At 58.6% G+C, this 17,567-nt stretch overlaps 1 protein-coding gene across 2 annotated transcripts; it reads right to left on the reverse strand.

Moving 5' to 3' along the window:
• Positions 1-1,392: 1,392 nt before the first annotated feature.
• On the reverse strand, positions 1,393-16,651 carry ATP13A1 (ATPase 13A1). 2 transcript variants are annotated; one of them, XM_026500388.4, is made up of 26 exons: positions 16,217-16,651; positions 14,224-14,313; positions 13,922-14,112; positions 12,371-12,443; positions 11,988-12,143; positions 11,772-11,841; positions 11,588-11,694; positions 10,937-11,066; positions 10,747-10,802; positions 10,053-10,179; positions 9,838-9,975; positions 9,637-9,757; positions 9,130-9,287; positions 8,544-8,719; positions 8,363-8,473; positions 7,228-7,353; positions 6,304-6,412; positions 5,101-5,300; positions 4,923-5,019; positions 3,738-3,898; positions 3,551-3,665; positions 3,265-3,461; positions 2,355-2,497; positions 2,025-2,136; positions 1,796-1,939; positions 1,393-1,710 (listed from the first exon to the last, which is right to left on the reverse strand). In XM_026500388.4, the coding sequence occupies exons 1-26, from the start codon at positions 16,634-16,636 to the stop codon at positions 1,600-1,602; spliced, it is 3,639 nt and encodes a 1,212-aa protein (XP_026356173.3). In that variant the 5' UTR covers positions 16,637-16,651; the 3' UTR covers positions 1,393-1,599. The 2 variants fall into 2 exon arrangements, with proteins under 2 accessions (XP_026356173.3, XP_057167650.1); XM_057311667.1 differs by lacking the exons at positions 14,224-14,313; positions 16,217-16,651 and having other exon boundaries at positions 11,988-12,216; positions 13,922-14,108.
• Positions 16,652-17,567: the final 916 nt, after the last annotated feature.

Genomic DNA, 17,567 nt, shown 5'->3' on the forward strand with positions numbered 1-17,567 from the left:
CAAGTGACCACAACAGCCCCTTTGCCTGGTGGGTTCTGGCACCCCTACACTTCCATACACCTTGGTCTGTGCTCAGGGCCCACGTGATGCTCACAGGCATTCACAGACAGTCCCGGCCCTCTCCCCGCTTTGGAACCCAGGGCTTTCCTTCAGCTGTGGGCCGCACCGCTCCTCATGGGGAAGCCGGACAGGGACAGACTGCTGAGGATGGCCAAGGGGTGAAGATGGGAAAGGGGGTGACCCCTTCATGGATAATCAGCAGGGAGGCAGAGGCTGTCTTGAAGTCTGGGCCTGGGTACCAGGCCTGAGATTCTCACATGCAGCTTGTGAAAGTTATAAAAATGTACCCATACTCTGCACTCAGTGGAATTTCCCGTTTGAAATAAAGACAGATTTACGGGGCGCCTGGTTAATCAGTCAGTTACGTGTCTGCCTTCTGCTCAAGTCATGATCCGTGTATCCTGGGATTGAGTTCCACATCAGGCTCCCTGCGGAGAGCCAGTTTCTCCCTCTCCCACCTACACCCCCACCCATGCTTCCTCTCTAAATAAATAAATAAAAACAGGTTTATAACTTTGCTTTCTAAAGTTCTTAGCTGTTGAGAAGGCTGGAAATCTCCCCTGGCCATGTCTCTGCTCTCATGCTGCCGACTCCACAATTCCTGAGTTGCAATGGGTGCAATGCGTGTCTGCTGCGAGGAAGGACAGTGTCAGTACCAGGGCGGAGCGAGGCCGCAAAGCTGGGCTGACAGGAGACGATGAATGGCACCTGTGCAGCACAGGCCCCTCATGAGTGTGACCCGAGTTAGCATCTCCAACAATTCGTATTAACTTCCTCACATCTAACACCGTGAGAGGAAGGAATGCTGCTATTTCACATATTTCTGAACAGGAGAAAATGCCATCGATCCTAAAATTTTCTACCATGGGGCACCTGGCTGGCTCAGCTGTTACGTATCTGCCTTCAGCTCAGGTCATGATCCCAGGATCCTGGGATTGAGCCCCACATCGGGCTCCCTGCACGGCGGGAAGTCTGCTTCTCTCTCTCCCACTCCCCTTGCTTGTGTTCCCTCTCTTGCTGTCTCTCTCTGTCAAATAAATAAAATCTTTAAAAAATAAATAAAAATAAAAAATAAAACTTTCCACCAGTACCTAAAAGACCAGAACATGAAGCTGAGAGACTATAGAAATAGGGAGGTGCTTGTCAAATTATGAAATATGCACAACTCTCTGGGGTTGGAGCTCAGCCCATCTAAGCACTGAATATCCGGATGGCAGGGCTGTCGTTAATAACCTCACGACTCCTGGGGAGGATGCCAGGACCCTGCTCAGTGACCACATAGCCCCGCCACGACCCCTTCAGTGGTGCAGACAGAGGTGGAGGCGGGGCCTCTTAAAATGGTGGATGCGGCTTTATTTACCAAAGGGGCCGGCCCAGGGCTGGTTCTGCCAGCCAGGCCCTCAGGTGGCTGTGGGGCGGTCCCAGCGCAGCTCAGTCCTGGTGGGAAGGCCAAGCCCGCCTCGCCACAGGGGCAGTGTTCCCTCTTGGGGCTCCCGCCCGGCGGCACCAACATGGGCAGCAGGTGCCAGCACTGCCATCTCAGGAAGGCACTTTCAGCTTCGGGGTCCCCAGGAAGAACTGCAGGACACGGTCGGCCAGGAGCGCCAGGCAGAAGTCCAGGAGCAGGACCTGGGCGATGACCAGCTTGAACTGTGGGGCAAGGAGCACTGGTGAGCTGGGTGCCTGCAGAAGGGCCCAGGCTGAGTCCTGGGGCCACGCCCACAGGGCCACTTACCTCCACGGGGATGTCCACGAGGCCAAACTGACTGTTGAAGTCGGGTGAGGAGCCAAGGAGCAGGCCCACAATGGCCAGGAGCGACACGGCCAGGCTCCACACTAGGGGCCTGTTCTCTGGCAGGCTCTCCATGAATGGTGGGCCCTGTGGGGACAGATGGATGGCCTGTCATGTGCTGTAGGGGCCAAAAGAGTGGGCAGGGTGAACTCAGTCAGGGGCTACGCCTCACTTTGTAGTTGATGGCAAAGGTGGCCATCTGCATGGCCATAGCCATGATGTACACGGTGCTGTTGACCAGGCTCGGCTCAAACTCCTTGTACAGGTCCACAAATTGCTCCTGCCTGTAGCGACACATAGGGGACAGGGATGCTCTCTGACTCCCACCAGCCCTGCAGAGAGCCAGGGCTCTGCCTGGCCGACCCCACCGGTCGGGCCTCGGTTACCCCAGCACAATGTCTGCGTGTACATCCTCCTGCACCCTCCACCGCAGGGATACTGCCTCCCCGAGGAGCGCCCTGCCAAGCGCCCACCCCAAGCCCCAGGCCGGCCCAGCACTCACTTCTCGGGGCTCCGGGCCTGGGCCTCGCTGTACAGGTAGACGAGACTCAGGAAGTGCACACAGAACTGGAGCACGACCGTGAGGACAGTGTACAGGTTGAAGATGTTGGGCAGGGGCCGCTCTCGGGAGAGGGTCTTGAGGGGCTGTAGTGGCGGAGTGGGGAGTCAGGGTCCAGGCTCACCCTGGGGCTACCCGCTCCCCGGCCTCCCAGCAGGACTCATGTAGAGAGCAGTCACCAAGTCCTGGAGGTTATGAGTTTGCACCAGAGCCCTGCTCGTTTCCCCACACTCAAGGCCTACACTCCACATAGCAGCCACAGGGTGCTTAAGAGCCACCCCTTTCCCCTTGTTCTAGAACAAACCAAAGCCCTCCCTGGGACTCAGTGGGTGCTCATGGTTGACACAACCCACCTCCCACATCCTCCAGCCACCAGGTGCTCCTTCAACAGCCCACGCGCATCTATGTATGGCCTTTCTGCCTGCTTCCTGGAAGTTTCCTTTGTTCTTTATGCGTCACACAGGCTCCCCTGAATGATCCCGAGGCTGTCCCCCATAGCCTGTGACCCACTTTGTATTTTTCATGGCACTGAATGCTTTCTGAGTGGTCTTGATAATAATTTCCCCAGCGGTCCTGTCCTTGCCTGTGGGATCTGTGTAGCCCGAGACCCCCAGCTGGTGGACAGTGCTAGGGCCCGAGTTGTGCCACTCTGGGGAGCCTCGGCGTGCACCTGCCCTGCCCCTGATCCCCAACTGTAACACGGGGATGACAGTTCCCACCCTGAGGGATGCTCTGAAGACGAATGGAGGACACGCGGTGGTGCCTCTAACAGTCCACCCTAGCCGGCCCAAAGAGGCAGAGGGTACTCCGGCGCTGGGGAGGGAGCCCCTGCTTTGCCTGTGGCTCAGCCCACCTTGGAGCGGGAGATGAAGAGGAAGCAGCCGGCCAGCAGCAGCCCCTGCAGCGTGGCCTGGAAGTCACTGAACTTGACGCCCTCCAGGTAGAGAACACTCTGGCTGTAGGCCAGGATGAGCGCATTGAGCGCCAGGATCTTGAACATCTGCAGCGTGGTCACCAGTGTGCAGCGGCCCTGCTTGATCACGTGGCAGACTGTAGGTGGGGGACGGGATGGGAGGAAGGTGTGGGCGTGGGGGACGATCAGGATGGGCACAGGGGGAGGCACCGGGGGTGGGACTCACTGCACTGGATGGAGGAGAGCTTGGAGGTGAAAGGGGCAGCGATGCTGGCATCCCCCAGCTTCACGATGGGCGTGCTCTCATCCTCGAGCTCCCGCAGCACCTGGCTCAGGCGGTCCTGTGGGGCAGATGGCAGAGGTGAGACCTGGCCACCAAAGGGGGCCGGCGCCTTCCACCTCCTGGGACTCACCCGCTGGGAGGCCAGCTGCTCCTCGGGGGGCGGGAGCCCCGACCTTTGCTTGGCCGCCCTGGAGGTGGCCCGGACTCCGCTGTTGCTCAGGACAGGGCTGTCTCGGGGCCGTCGGCGCCGTTCAACAACTCGCTCAGGGGCATTGGCCAGGAGTGCCACACCTGGGGCGGGCAGGTATGTGAGCATGTGTCTGGAACTAGAAGGAGCCGGTCACCCCAAGCCTGCTAGCCCTGTGCTGAGTGAGGCCCAGTGTGGAGCATGGAGTGGGGTGTCTGCTCACAGAAGTCAAACCTCCCCATCTCAGCTGATCTCCCCATGGAGTGCCTCAGAGAGCATCTATCTTACTTTCTACATTTGGAAAACAAAACCCAAGTACACAGAACACCCAATGAGTCAAAAGTGATTTCCAAAGTGTCTCGGCAAGAATCATAATTCTAGGACAGAATAGTCAATTAATATAGTTAAAGACTGGGAAAGCGCGATAAGTACATCGGCTTGTTTTGTTTTATTTTTTTTTTAAGAGGGGAAAAAAGAGTGTGTATGCATGCCCTCGAGAGCACGCATGTGAGTGGGGGTGGGGGGGGAGGGGGCGGGGGCGGGGCAGAGGGAATGAATCTCAGGCAGGCTCCATGACGAGCCTGGAGCCCGGTGTGGGGCTTGAGCTCACAATCCTAAGATCACGACCTGAGCCACAATCAAGAGTCAGATGCTTAACCGACTGAGCCACCCAGGTCCCGTCAGGTTGCTCTTTAGACATCACCCTGATGGCTGCGTTCTGTTGACAGAAATCCCAGGCTACGAACAGCTGGCAAATGCCTCAGCTTTCATTTGTGCATCCCCACTTGTCCCCTCTCCCTGGCCTCTGGCCTCAGCCCTCAGTCCCCACATGGTCTCCACACAGTGCCGGGAGGCCTGGACCAAGCAAGCTGTGTCTGTTGCCTGGAGCCTCCCTGGCTCCCCATGTTCCCAGAGGCCCTGGTGCCCACCCCCCCCCCCCCCACACCACTGTTCCTCAAATACATGTAACCTTTCCAGGCCTGCGGCTCCTCAGATCCCCAGTCCCACTGGCACCTGCCCCATCCCCTCACTGCCTCCTCAAAGAACTCGCTCAGTGACGTGTCTCTGAGGCTAAGCCCGTGCTGGCAGAACAGCAATGGAAGCAGTCCATCAGCTCACAGGACTCACCCACGTCAGCGTGCTTCAGGGCACCCACGTCATTGGTGCCGTCACCACACATGAGGGTCACGTAGCCCAGCTCCTTCAGGCTGGTGATGACGAACTCCTACGTGCGCAGAGATGGGCTGAGTGAGGGCTGTGTGCTGCCCCCAGGGCCCTGCCTGCCCCCTGCCTCCTCTGTACACACCTTCTGTTTGGGGGCCACACGGGCGAACACCTGCACATGGGGGATGAGGCGAAGCAGCTGCTGGGGGTCCTCGGCCTGCAAGTGGGCCAGGCCATCGCCTGTGAGGCACAGCGCATGCTCCAGGGCCAGCGCCTTCGGGGACCCCTTGGCCAGGGGCAGCACGACACTGCCATCGATGGAGCGCCACTCACAGGGTCGACCTGCAGGGCCGGAGCCCAGGGTCAGGGAGAGGGGTTCAGCCACTCAGCAACTCCCCCTCATGTGGACCCCACATATGCCGTCCAGTCTCATCTCTCTGAAGCACCTTCTTGGCCCACACCCCTTTATCTCCACCAATCCCTGTCTACACCCGCATCCTAGACCCCAGGCACCCCAAAGATGTTGTTCACAGAACCCGCTGAGACAAAGGATTCAAGAACCCAGAGCCTAGGCCACTGGCCTGAGACCTCACAACAGTCAGATTCAAACCCAGACAGCCTGACCTCAGGAGCTAGGCACCCCTGACCCTGGGGCCTGCCTGAAACCCTGCACTTCCAGGGCCAGGCCACCCTGAGTCACTTCCTTGCGCCAGACCCTGCTTGCCAACCGCTTCCTCTTTCTAGATGGCTGGCCCAGGCATGGATGCTGAGTGGTAAGCATAGCTGAGGGAGGCCTTCCGGCACCACACGGCTCACGTGGGCTGTCCTGGCTAGGAGGGAAACCGACCAGCCTCCACCTGGCTTCTACTGAGGCTGTTTTGTTCGAGCAGCGTCACCTGCCAATCAACAGTCCCAAGAGCCACCTCTGGGCCACCTCCCTACAATCCCTGGGCTCTGCAAGAACCAAGTGCCTGCAGCTGAGACAGAGCTGACAGAGATCTGGGACCAACACTGCAGACTAGAAGGGCTGGGAAATTCTAGAACGCAGCGTAGTTCCAGAAGCCAGCACCCTCCTCTGACTTGCAGCCTGGTGACACCCCGGTGCGTGTGGCCCCCCAGCCAGGCACCATCCCTTGGCACATGCTGCTGGACACGCGGCTACGGAGCTCCTTGGCCTGAGGGCCCGAGTGTGCTGACAAGGAGTGGCCGCGCTCCACAGGCTGCTGTCACAGGTCCTGGATGACACTGAGTGTGCTCGCTCAGGCCTGAAATGCCGGCAGGCCACCAGACAGGGGCTGTTCTTGGACTCAGGGTCCCCCCAGCTTAGGGCCCCAAGGTACCTCACCTTTCTCCGTGGGAGGCTGCAGGATCAGTGTTTGTGCCTTTTCAATGAAGTGCAGCTCCTGAGCCACATGGCAGGCAGTGAGCGGGTTGTCACCTGTGATCATGACCACCTGAGGAGAGGACAGAGGCTCCGTGGGGCAGGGCCCTGAAGGGCAGAACTCCAGCCTGGAGACTTGGTGGCTGAGGCTCCTCTAAAGAAGGCCACAGAACGAGGTGTTGGCCCTGACGCAGAATGGGCTTCGAGAGGCCACAATCCACCCCAACCTGGTGATGTTTTATGCAAACAACACAGGCATGTGTGTCCGAGAGCACCCACAGCCTTTATCTGCAACACAGACTCAGAACCAGCCACTGGCGTGGACCCTCTCGGCCTGGTAGCTGCCCCAGGCAGAGGGGGGACAAATGCTCCAGCTTTCTCCCTGAGAGCATGGTGATGGGAAGACGGGCTGTGATGGCTGAGGGCCAGGTGGGGCTGTTTATGTCACCACCTCTGAGACTGCTCACTCACCTCCCACATCCTAAACTGCATCCTGAGTCCCAAACTAGAAAACAGAAACCACAGGACAGATGGATGTGGCCTGTCCGGGAGTCACCTCCACATCCCCTCTCCCAGCCCAGTTCCTCCTCTCTAGGATGGGGTGGAGTGGGGGAACTGCCCTCACCTCCCAGGGACGCTGGGGGCCAAGGAAGCAACTTGAGAAGGGTGGGCATAGGCCAGGTCCCAAAGCATCCTCAGACTCGGGCCAGCATGAGCACCAGAGCCATGAGGGAGCTCAGCCAAGATCCAAGAAAGACATCCTTGCCCCGCTGAAGGGGGGAATCTGTCCTCTGCTGTCATATTGCCCTCTCTGGAAGAAGGAGCCAAGGCCCACCCACCTGTCCACCCACCCTTGGGGCCCAGTGGGGAGGGGTCCAGGATCTGTACCCGGTGGGATGCATTTTGGATCTCGCGGATCACGGCCTTAGAGTCAGCCTTGAGCGGGCAGGAGACCACGATGAACCCGACGAACTTGAGGTTGCACTCCAGGGCCTCCCGTTTGATCTCCCGGGCCTGTGTAGGGACACAGGGATACTTCATGACCCATCTCTCCTCCATTTCTGAGCTGGGGGGAGGTCAGGGATAGGCACATGCTTCCAGGAGGAACATCTGAGGATTAGGTGAGAAGTGGGGAGGACACTAGGCACCCTGGACCCACAGGGCCTCAGCAGTGCTGCATGGTTCCCCCACCACGGGGCCTTTTCTCCCTGCTGTGCACAACAGCAGGGCATGAGCCTGTGTGACTCGGCTTCCAACACAGTAAAGTCAGACCCTCCTTTGTTATTCACTCAGTGCATGCTCACCCTGAACCTCATACCAGAAACCCCAAACTCTTGCCCTCACAGAGTTTGCCCTCTACCGGAAGAGATGTGTAATAAAGAAAGTGACAGAAATCAGAACACTAACTGCCACGAGAAATGAAAGCAGGGGAATGGGGCAGACGGGCTCAGGGAGTGGCACCGAGCAGGCTGTTTCTGAGGCCAGGGCACTGAGCCACGACCCGGGGTGCATTCTGGAAGGATTTCTCAGCTGTCAGGTAGAAGAGGACTGGATGAGAGGTAAGGTGGAAGCAGAGAGAAGTATTGATGCTGGAGGTGGGACGAGAGTGGATAACCGACAGGACATGGGGTGTGACAGGGAGTTGGAGGCGCCCCACGACTATGTGGTGACTGGGTGGTTGGGCAGGGTAGGGACAGAACCAGGCTGGAGACAGGAATCCAAGGTGTCTCCTGGTGATCCCTTGGGAGGTGTAAGGCCCCAAAGGTGTGGCGTAAGAGGCTGGATGGAGGCAGGGCCTGGTTGTGCTCTGTAGGAAGTGCCCTCAGGAGCCAGGATGGGATGGGGTCCCACAAGGGGCAGGACACGCAGTAGAGAAGGGACCCGGGGCTAAGTGCCACTCAGGGCCTCCCAAGGTAGAGGCCCCGAAGGAGGAAGAAGAAATCGTGCCTGCTCATGGTGAGGCTGTGGGGAACAGAAGGCAGTATGGACAAGGGGCCAGGAGGTGGGGAGCCTGGGCCCTTACCTGCTGGTGGGTGAGGTGCCCCAGCTCCTTGTACCCCAGCGCCAGGACTCGGGCTCCTTCCCGGGAAATCTCCGTGTGGATGTGGTGGTAGTCAGGTGGGCACTGGGCGAACTGCAGGGAACGCAGGGGATGTCACCGACCGCCCCGCGCCCCCCTTCCCCCGGGGCCAGGGCTGGCTCACCATGGAGTGCAGGGTTTCGGGGGCCCCCTTCACAGCCGCGATGTAGCAGAGATCAGTGGAGCCTAGCTTCTCATAGGAGGCGAGCACGGACATTCGCTTTAGGGCACTGGCAAAATGAAAGCGCTGGTGAATTTTCAGCCCCTGAGTTTTAATACTTCGGGGGAATACTTTCTCATCTGGAAACAAATAAGTACGAATCCTGAGGGCCTTCGCTCCAAAGAGGCAGCCAGGCCCCCGCCTCCCCTTTCCGCCCCTCTCTTCCCCCCCACCCCCAGACCCAGACCCTGCAGGGTGCGGGGAGGAGAAGGGGGCTCCTCGCTCCAGGAAGGGTCGGAACTGGGAGACCTGTACCCAGAGGACCCTGCCCGTGGCTTCTGGCAGGGTGGGGTAGGTTCTACTCCCAAGGGGTGGACTGTCTCAGGTCACAGGTGAGCCTGTGCCCACCCGCCTAAGGGACCATCAGAGCTGTGGGCCTGCCTGCCCCTGAGCTGGACACATGGGTATCTCTGAGGGGTGCAGCCCACCTGCCCAGGGGTGTGAGAGCTGGCAGTTCATCCCAGCTGGGCCCGAAGCTCCAGCCCCTCACCTTTGGTCAGTGTCCAGTCCACGGCCGTCAGCATAGCCTTCTCGAGTGGGTCACCCACAAGAGTGCCATCATCCAGCTGCATGAGGGAGTGGCATGAGGCCAGAGCACGGTGCGTTTCTACGGGGATGTTGGACACAGGAGTGACCTCCTTCCCATCTCTGTAAAGACAGGAAACAGCTGGTTATGGAATGAAGGGACCCCTGGGAATTGCTAGCCAGGATGAGGGATGGGACCCCACTCTGTGCCAGTCACTGCAGGGGCTTAGAGAGATGCAGAGTCTTGGTCCTTGTGACACCTGAGCCCATCTCATGGACACCCCTAGGGATCACGTGGCTGCTTGGGGTGGAGCGAGCTGCTATGCCACTGTCACGTTGAGGAACATGAGGGAGACACCCCCCCGCCATCAGACTTTTGTGTGCACTATGGGGCTCCAAGTGCATGCTGTCCGTCCCTTGAGCTCCCGAAGAGCCACCTGCTGGGCAAGAGGCCCAGGTCACCCATACTCACCTGAGCCCAGCCACCCCACGGACAACCAGGCTGTCGCTAGTCAAGGTCCCCGTCTTGTCGAAGCAGCACACCTCTACCTTGCCGGCGAATGGGATCCGGAAGGGCTCCGTGCAGTACATGTCTGGGAGGTGGGGAGCCAGGGTCAGGGGCTCTGCAAGGCCCCAGCCCACTCAGCACCCCAGCCCTGTCCCAGGCACTCACACAGCTTGGCCAGGGCGATGAGGGAGGTGTTGACAGCCAGAGACAACTCGATGGGCAGCTCAGGGGGCACGACCGAGGTAAGGATCAGTGTGCATTCCAGAAACAGCTTGTAGCGGTTCCGGCTGGGGTCCTTGGTGCCTGCAGAGACAGGGCCTGCCAGCCTGGGGGCCGAGGGGGTGGGGCCCAACAGCCAGGGGAGTGGCCACAGCGCATACCTTCAATCCACACGTAGGCAGCTGCTGCGATGGCAAAGACCAGGAGGAAGAGGATGAAAATGAAGGTCTCCAGGTTGTTTGCAGTCACCCTCTTGACTCCAAAGAGGATGGTGCGCAGCAGCTTGCCCTAGAGGGCCAGAGGGTTAGAGGCCTTCCCTGGTGGGGCGTGGCCTCCTGCACCTGAGAGCACCAGGGCCTGATTCTCCCTCTGCTGATGGGGAGTGCCTGCACTGGGCCCACCTGTGAGTCCTTCGGCCATGACACAGGTGACCACACAGCTACATGGGTGGCTGCCACTCAGCTAAGGGCTACAGAGACCAGTGGCCAAAAATTGGGCGTCAGGGAAAGAAGTGGCTGAGATGGGGGACTGAGTCTTCCAGAAGGAGGTCTGGCCAATCACCTCTACGAGGCAGCCCTTACGACACTTTATTGGAGTGTTTACGGGTGTGACTCTGGTCATGACCCCAGTATGTATGGCAACAGCCCGTTTCCTGTCTGTGCTTCCCACCAGAACCTCAGCGGAGGGGAGGAGACCTGGTGTAGGGCTCACGTTTGCACCCTGGCCCCAAGCTGGTACCTGCTGTCAGAATAAGTCTGTGGCAGGGACATTCTGGAGTCTGAAAGAGCCACCGTCTCAACTGTCTGTCACCCGCCCTGGGGCCTACCCTCCCCAGAGCCAGACAAGGGTCCATACCTGGGATGTGTTGAATCCAGTCCTGAGAACGTAGGCCACACACCCGTTGTCGACTGCTGTGGAGACAAACAGGACCAGCATTTTTTGTGTCTGTCCATCCCCACTCCCTCTCAGCCACGCAGATGCGGTGGCTGGGGCATGGGGGAGGGATGGCGGGGCCAGAACACCCCAGACCCCCCAAGGCACCTACGCTTCAGGCCCGTGGTGGCCTTCTGTGGGGGGATGTGCTGCACCACCTTGGTGCCCCCGAAGATGACGTGGAGCCGGGAGTCGGCCTGGAGGTCCAGCACCCGGTCAGGGTTCAGGTCTTCAATGGGCTCCTGAGAAGGAAGGAGAGGATGGTGAGGGCGCTCTCACCTCAGCCTCCTTCTCTGTCCTCTGGGGCTGGGAAGAGCCACTCCGAGCCTCGCAGGGCTCCCCGCCTAACGCAGCACATCTGACCAGGGACAGCGGCCTGCCTTCTCTCCACCTGCACGTGCCGTGTCGACTCCTCATCATCTCGGGACTGGCCTCACTGACGGTTTGCGCTCTCCTGGTTTCCCTCAGCCCACCCCAGTCCGACGTCTCTGGTCCCTGGCCTGGACAAGCCCTGACCATCTTGCCCTCTCTCATCTCCTTCCTTCTCATCACCACCCAGCTCCCCTTCATCCAGGGTGCAAGACCACCAGGAAATCTGGCAGCTCCCACCAGGCGCCGCACTTTCTGTGCCTCTTGCAGCCACCTAGGCCAGGGCCCCGTCCCTCCCCCCCCGCCGTGCCTGGGCAGCCCTGTCCCTCCCATACAGATGGGCCAGTGACACACCTGCGTACACCGAGTACGACCCCCGCTCCCCACCCAGCACCTTCATCTGCGGCACCGACTCCCCCGTGAGCATGGCCTCGTCCACAATGCAGCGGCCCCGCAGCAGCAGTACGTCACACGGCACGAGGTTCTCCTGTGGGGAGCGGCCTGCGGGAAGGGGCAGGAGTGTTGCAGAGGAGCGGAGACAAAGGGCTCCCACTGGGACAACCAGAAGCGTGCCTCACCGATGGAGACGATGTCTCCGGGAACAATCTCATCGCTGGCGATGGGCCTCCACTTCCGGCTGCGATACACCTGGGCAGAGGTGAGGCGCAGTTAGCTCTGGGTCTCACGGCGGGCACGATGCAGGCGCAGCCCTGGAGCTGACCTCGCCCCGCCCCTGCTCCACGCCCACCCCAAGACTGGCAGGTGCCTCCCCCCCATCTTCTCCCTGGCCTCACCTGGATCATGTGGGGCTTGTTCCCCATCTTCCGGATCTCTGACATGTTCCGCATCTGCTGCTGCACCAGGGAGGCCTCGAAGGCCACCAGCATGGAAAGCGTGAAGACGCTGTAGTACCAGTACTCATCCAGACACCAGAGCCCCACGCAAAACACCTGCAGGACACAGCCTGTGTGTCCACACCCCCGCCCGGCCATCCACGGGAGCACGTGAAGACACCTGTGGAGGCTGGGAAGGCATACCAAGGACTGTTCCGCCCGTGGGCTCAGACCCATGAGGACACAGAGAGAATTTCAGGTCTGCTGATGGAGACTGCTCTGGGTATGAAAGCCCCAAGGAACAGGAGGGGGGTGGGGGGGTGGGGTCCAAGCTGCTGCTTTACCTGGAACACAAAGAAGGGTGCTGTGGCTCTCTCTTTGAACAACTCCGAGAAGTCAGGCACCACCATCTCAGCCCTACAAGAGACCAGACCCCACATCCTGTTCATGGTATGAGGCCTCGGAGGCCCCACCCTGACACCTCCAATCAGGGCACTGCAGGCCTCCCCGGGAAATGAGAAGCCAGAAGGGACACTCCACGTGACTACGGCTCTCCTTGTCCCTGAGGCACTGGGCAAGCATGCTAACTGCAGCCAGCCCTCCTCCGCAGAACCCAGGTAAAGCTTTTGAGCCAGCAACAGACAGGCTGTTCAGGCAGCCACCCACCCAAGCAGGGCTAGTGTAAGACAGAACCTGTCATCAGGCTGGGTAAGAAGGCAGGCAGAGAAGGAGCACCTGACTATGGGACGGGAGCCTGAAGCTGCACAGACACGGCCAGGCAGCTGGGATGTGTTCTGGGCCTGAGCCCCACCCTGAGTTGGAGAGAGGAGGTCTGGAGCTGAAATTTTCCAAAAAAATCCCTTAATAAAAGCCCCAGAATTCGAAGAGTGGGGCCTACAGGTGCGCTCAGTGGCACTGTGTGTGGTGGCCCAGCCTGGCCGGGGACCAGCCAGGTCAGCTAGGGCCACCCTGGCCCTGTCCTTGGAGACATGTCCTAGATACGGGGTGTGAGAAAAAAAGACTGTGATAAAAACAAACCACAACCAGACCCTATTGTGTGTCATTCAGATGACTCTGCACGAGCCCGGAAGGTGTGAAAGGGGACATCCCAGGCCACCACCAAGGCTGACCTTAGACAGGGAGGATAGGTGAAAATTCCTTATCAATCTTCCTATTAGATTGTTACTTGTGATGATATATCTGTAATTTTTAAAAAGCAATCGGGTCAGGGAAGAATTCCCTAAAAGTTCTGAGGGTTTTCAGGTCAAGGACGATTATCATGGTGGCAGGGCCAGGGGCTCTGAGGATGACCAAGGGGTTCTGAAGCCCTGCTCTGCCCTCTCCCAGACGTGCGTGGGCACGGGTGGTTTCACGAACTAAAGGGAGGACGTATGTACAAGGCGTCTGCCATCATGCCTGGTACAAAGGAGAGCTACTGTGATCACTGACAACTCCTTTTATCACTCTTTCCAGAATGCTGGGATGAGTATGAGGAACATGGTGACAACTTAAAAGAAAAATTTAAAAACAAAGAGAAATTCTACAATAATTATAAAACGAGGATCAATAGTCATCTCCCTGGGGCCTCGGGCTAGGCTCTGATGAAGAGCTGTATGCACTCCCGCCCGAGGGCCCTCCAGGGTCCCTGTCAGCAGGCAAGTCCAGGAGAGACAAGACTAGAGCACGATTCTCAAAAGGTGGCCGCCGTCTTCACCAGGGATGTACTGTCGAAAGGGTGGACTCCTCCACCCCATCTCCCCATTTCCTAGGCACCAGGACTCAGGAATGCAGCAGGGCAGAAACTGGAAAGGAGCCACTGGCTCTGCCAAGCGTCCACGCTGTGACCCTGGGCAGCCACCAGCCCTGTCGCCATGCATGGGCACATCGGGACTTACTTGTTGCTCCCGAACTTCTTCTCAGCTGCGCGGATCTCTGAGTCCTCCTGGAACCCTCTGTTGCTCTGGTAATATGAGAAGGCATTCCCCACGGGAAAGGCCACAGGGAGGAAGCGCTTCTTCTCCAGAGCGTCGTAGGAATACTTGATCTTCTGGAATTCGAAAGACAGCACCTCTTGTCCATCTTCGCCCTGTGGGAGCAGGCGTTGTCTGTGGCAGAAGGCCCACACCTGGGGGTGTCTGTCAGTGCCCGGGAGCCCCACCCGAGCCCTGGGCCAAGCAGCCCAACAGCCGGTCCCTACCTCATCCCGGTGCAGGGCCACAAGCTCAGTGGAGCCATTGTTGGGGGTCGGCACCACCTTCACGAAGGTTGCTTTGCTGGGGTCATACTCCTGCGAGAGGCAAAGCCTGCTGTTGAGCCCTTCTTAATCCGCAGCTCCACAGCCTCCCCACCACCCACCCTGCCCCAGGGAGGTTGCAAGCACAGCAGCTCCAGGCTCCGGGTGCTGGCCTGTCTAGTCCCCAGGCTGTCACTGAGACAAAGACACCACCTCACCACACTTCTGGTCTTGTATCATAAAAGCAGAGTGATGGACAGCACCCAATGCCTGGGGCCCTGCTGAACTCAAACAGGAAGAATGTCCCCTGCACTACCTGCACCCTCAAACCACGTGGGCCAAGCCTTGTCACAGCCCACTGGCCTGCTGCTGCTCTGTGTCCCCTCCCTGAACTATTCATTTCGTGTCCTGAAGGGACGACGGACAACGAGGCTCCAGGCTCGTCCTTGCCTCAGCCAAGGACCTCAGCAGGAGCCACTTTCCTCTGCCTGGAACACGCGGTCACACGTGTCACCTTCTTAGGAGACCTCCCCTGGCCCTTCCCCCTGGGGAGTCCATGGGCCTCTGGGCAGGCAGAAAATAATGACAAAGACTCAACGAGGTCTGGTAACACTGTGGGCAAAAAAAGTGTGAAGTGCTACATGGGGCGACCGCTATGCCAAGCACTTTGCAGTTTTTTCAGTTTCTTCTCACAGGGGCACGAAGAGTGGGTGTTACAGTTCTCACTTTACACAAGGGGAAAGTGAAACCGAAAGAGAAGCACCCCTGAGATCTCGGATGCAAACCCAGATCTGCCCATCCTCACCCTGCGGTCATTCAGCTCCTCCTCCTCCTCCTCCATCCCTGGAGAGGAAGTTAACACTCATGCTTTTCAGCTGTAGGCCAAAAGGCACTTGGAAGTTTGGCTGGGGGCGGGGGGGGGGGGTGTCATGCTCCCTCCAACTTCCCTGCATTTTTTGGTCCCTCGTTGGAGTCTTTCATTGCACTGACCTGAAGCTACCCGTAAGTTTGAGCCCTTCCCTTGGGATAAGGCTTGTTGGAAGAACCATTCTCTCAGAAGAGAAAGAGGATTCAGTTCACATTTGGAGTCAAAGACAGGGGGCTTCTGTCTCTTTCTGCAGCCCTTCATGCTGTTCCCTTTCCCTCTTCTTTCAGAAACACGATCCTGGGATCAAAGGGGAGGCTGGTGGGAAATCTGTGCCCATGGCTCCAAACATGCCAGTGTCATCTGAGGCAGGCCCAGAGGGCAGTGGTGCAGTCACCAACAGTAACTGCTGACCCAGGGCAGCTCTCCCTATCCATATCTTGGGGGTTAAGGGTCAGAAGTGCTACCGGACTGTTGTATTCCAATAGAGGTCACTGTCACCGCCCTCATCTTGGAGGCTGACATAGAGACTCCAAGCAGTTGTCATTTGCTCACAAATTGCTCCTGCTCTTCTTAAATGCTACGGTTAAAGTGCATTTCAACCTAATTTTGGTCCTAGTATGCAAGGGCCTCTAAGCACTGGACAACAGAGTTCTCAAACCAAGCTTCACAGATAGGAAAACTCACCCCGCAGTCTAACCTCACACTTTGAAAAAGATAGGAGACAGAAGAAGGATAGACTACCTCTAAGAGAAACAACCTAGTACTCGCTAGAATGGTAGTTAGCATTAACAAGCCAAATCAAAGAGCGACTACGCCGGAGCCTACACTGAGCTTTTTACAGGTATTACCTTATCGAATCTAAATGACCACAACAGGGAGGGATTCCAAGGAAGGGAAGGAACCTGCGCCAGGGTCGCACAGCAAGTCCGTAGCGGGGCCAGGATTTAGCCACCCAGAAGGCACCGCTGGGGACTCAGGCCCAGCAAACGGGAGGCCCGGGATTGGGTGGGGACCGACACGAATGTCGTGACTGTGACCCGCCGCAAGGCCCGACCAAGGCGAGGGTCGGGCTCGTGCCCGCGGACTTACCGGGGTGCAGGTGAGCGCGCAGTGCGCGTGCACGGACCAATGTCCCGAGAGGACGGTGAGCGCGTGCGCGAGGCAGATGGTGGCGAGCACGAGCAGCGCGGCTTCGGGGATCTGCACCCAGCTGCTGCCCCAGCCCCAGCAGCCGGCGGCCGCGGCGCCCAGCCAGGCCGGGTAGAGCAGGCCCGCGAACGGCAGCACCGTGAGGCGCCGCAGCAGCGCCAGCCGTCGGTACGGCCACACGGCTGCGACCAGCTCGTCGCCGCTCGCTATGAGCGCCGGACCAGCGGCGAGGAGGGTGCGCGGCTGCGGCCCGGGCTGGGGCTGCCCGCCGGGCCGGGGCTGCCCGCCGGGCCGGGCCCCGCAAGGCCGGGCCCCGCAAGGCACCGCGTTGCCCACCGCCGCCGCCGCCGCCGCCGCCATCTTTCCCAGCGCCGCGCTCGCTTCCGGGCAGAGGCACCGCCTCACTTCCGAAGTTTAACTTCCGGTGAACCCCGGACGCCGCCATGGCAGCCGGAGGATAGGAAGAGCCCGACAGTGTAGGAGTTGGGTTATTACCCAGGGCGCCGCCATGACAGGCTGAAGCCGGAAGGGGAGGCAGGGCGCGGCCATAACAGAGTCTTGAAAGCGCTAAACCCGCCTACCCGCCCTGCCACGCCGGACTGAGACCGGAAAAGACGAGACGAGGCGGGCTGGGTGCCACTGTGACACCTGAACCGGAAGAGGGGAGCCCTTGTACAGGACTAACCGGGCAATGGCCAGTTTGGATCATCAGGGGCGGAGCCTGGACACGCGGAGGCCGATTACAGAAGCTCTGGGGTTCTGGGGCCGAGGCCTGGACAGGCCGAAGGGGCGGGGTTTGTCATGAGGGCGGGACTTGTTAGTGGCAGGGGTCGTGGGTTGGTTTCCCCGCGGGAGAGGCCCCTCCTTCGGAGTCCTGAGCCGGGCTGGCGCTGACAGGCTTACAGAGCCAACACAGGACACAGCCACAGCTGAGAAGAGCGGTCGCGTAATAATGATCACACACACACAAAGTTATTATTTTAACATAAAAATATGAAAAATGGGTGTTTATTTGAAATTACATATATTCTGTAATATTTACTTTCTTGTTACATAAATGCTATTGTTTGAACAAAACCACAATAGGAATCATTAACAGTGGCAATTACTAGTATTTAGTAGTACTACTAATAGAAAACATTGTTTGAAAAAAAAGTATAAAAACATTTTTATAAAAGTTTCTTTGTCCTGATATAGCAATCTGAACTTTTTAAACTCTTTATCGGATGTTTATATTTTGTAGGTTAATTGTTGCATATTCTTAAGATATGTCAGACTTTGTAAAAGAAGA

The sequence above is a fragment of the Ursus arctos genome, unplaced genomic scaffold (assembly GCF_023065955.2).
Source record: "Ursus arctos isolate Adak ecotype North America unplaced genomic scaffold, UrsArc2.0 scaffold_14, whole genome shotgun sequence".
Lineage (NCBI taxonomy): Eukaryota > Metazoa > Chordata > Mammalia > Carnivora > Ursidae > Ursus > Ursus arctos.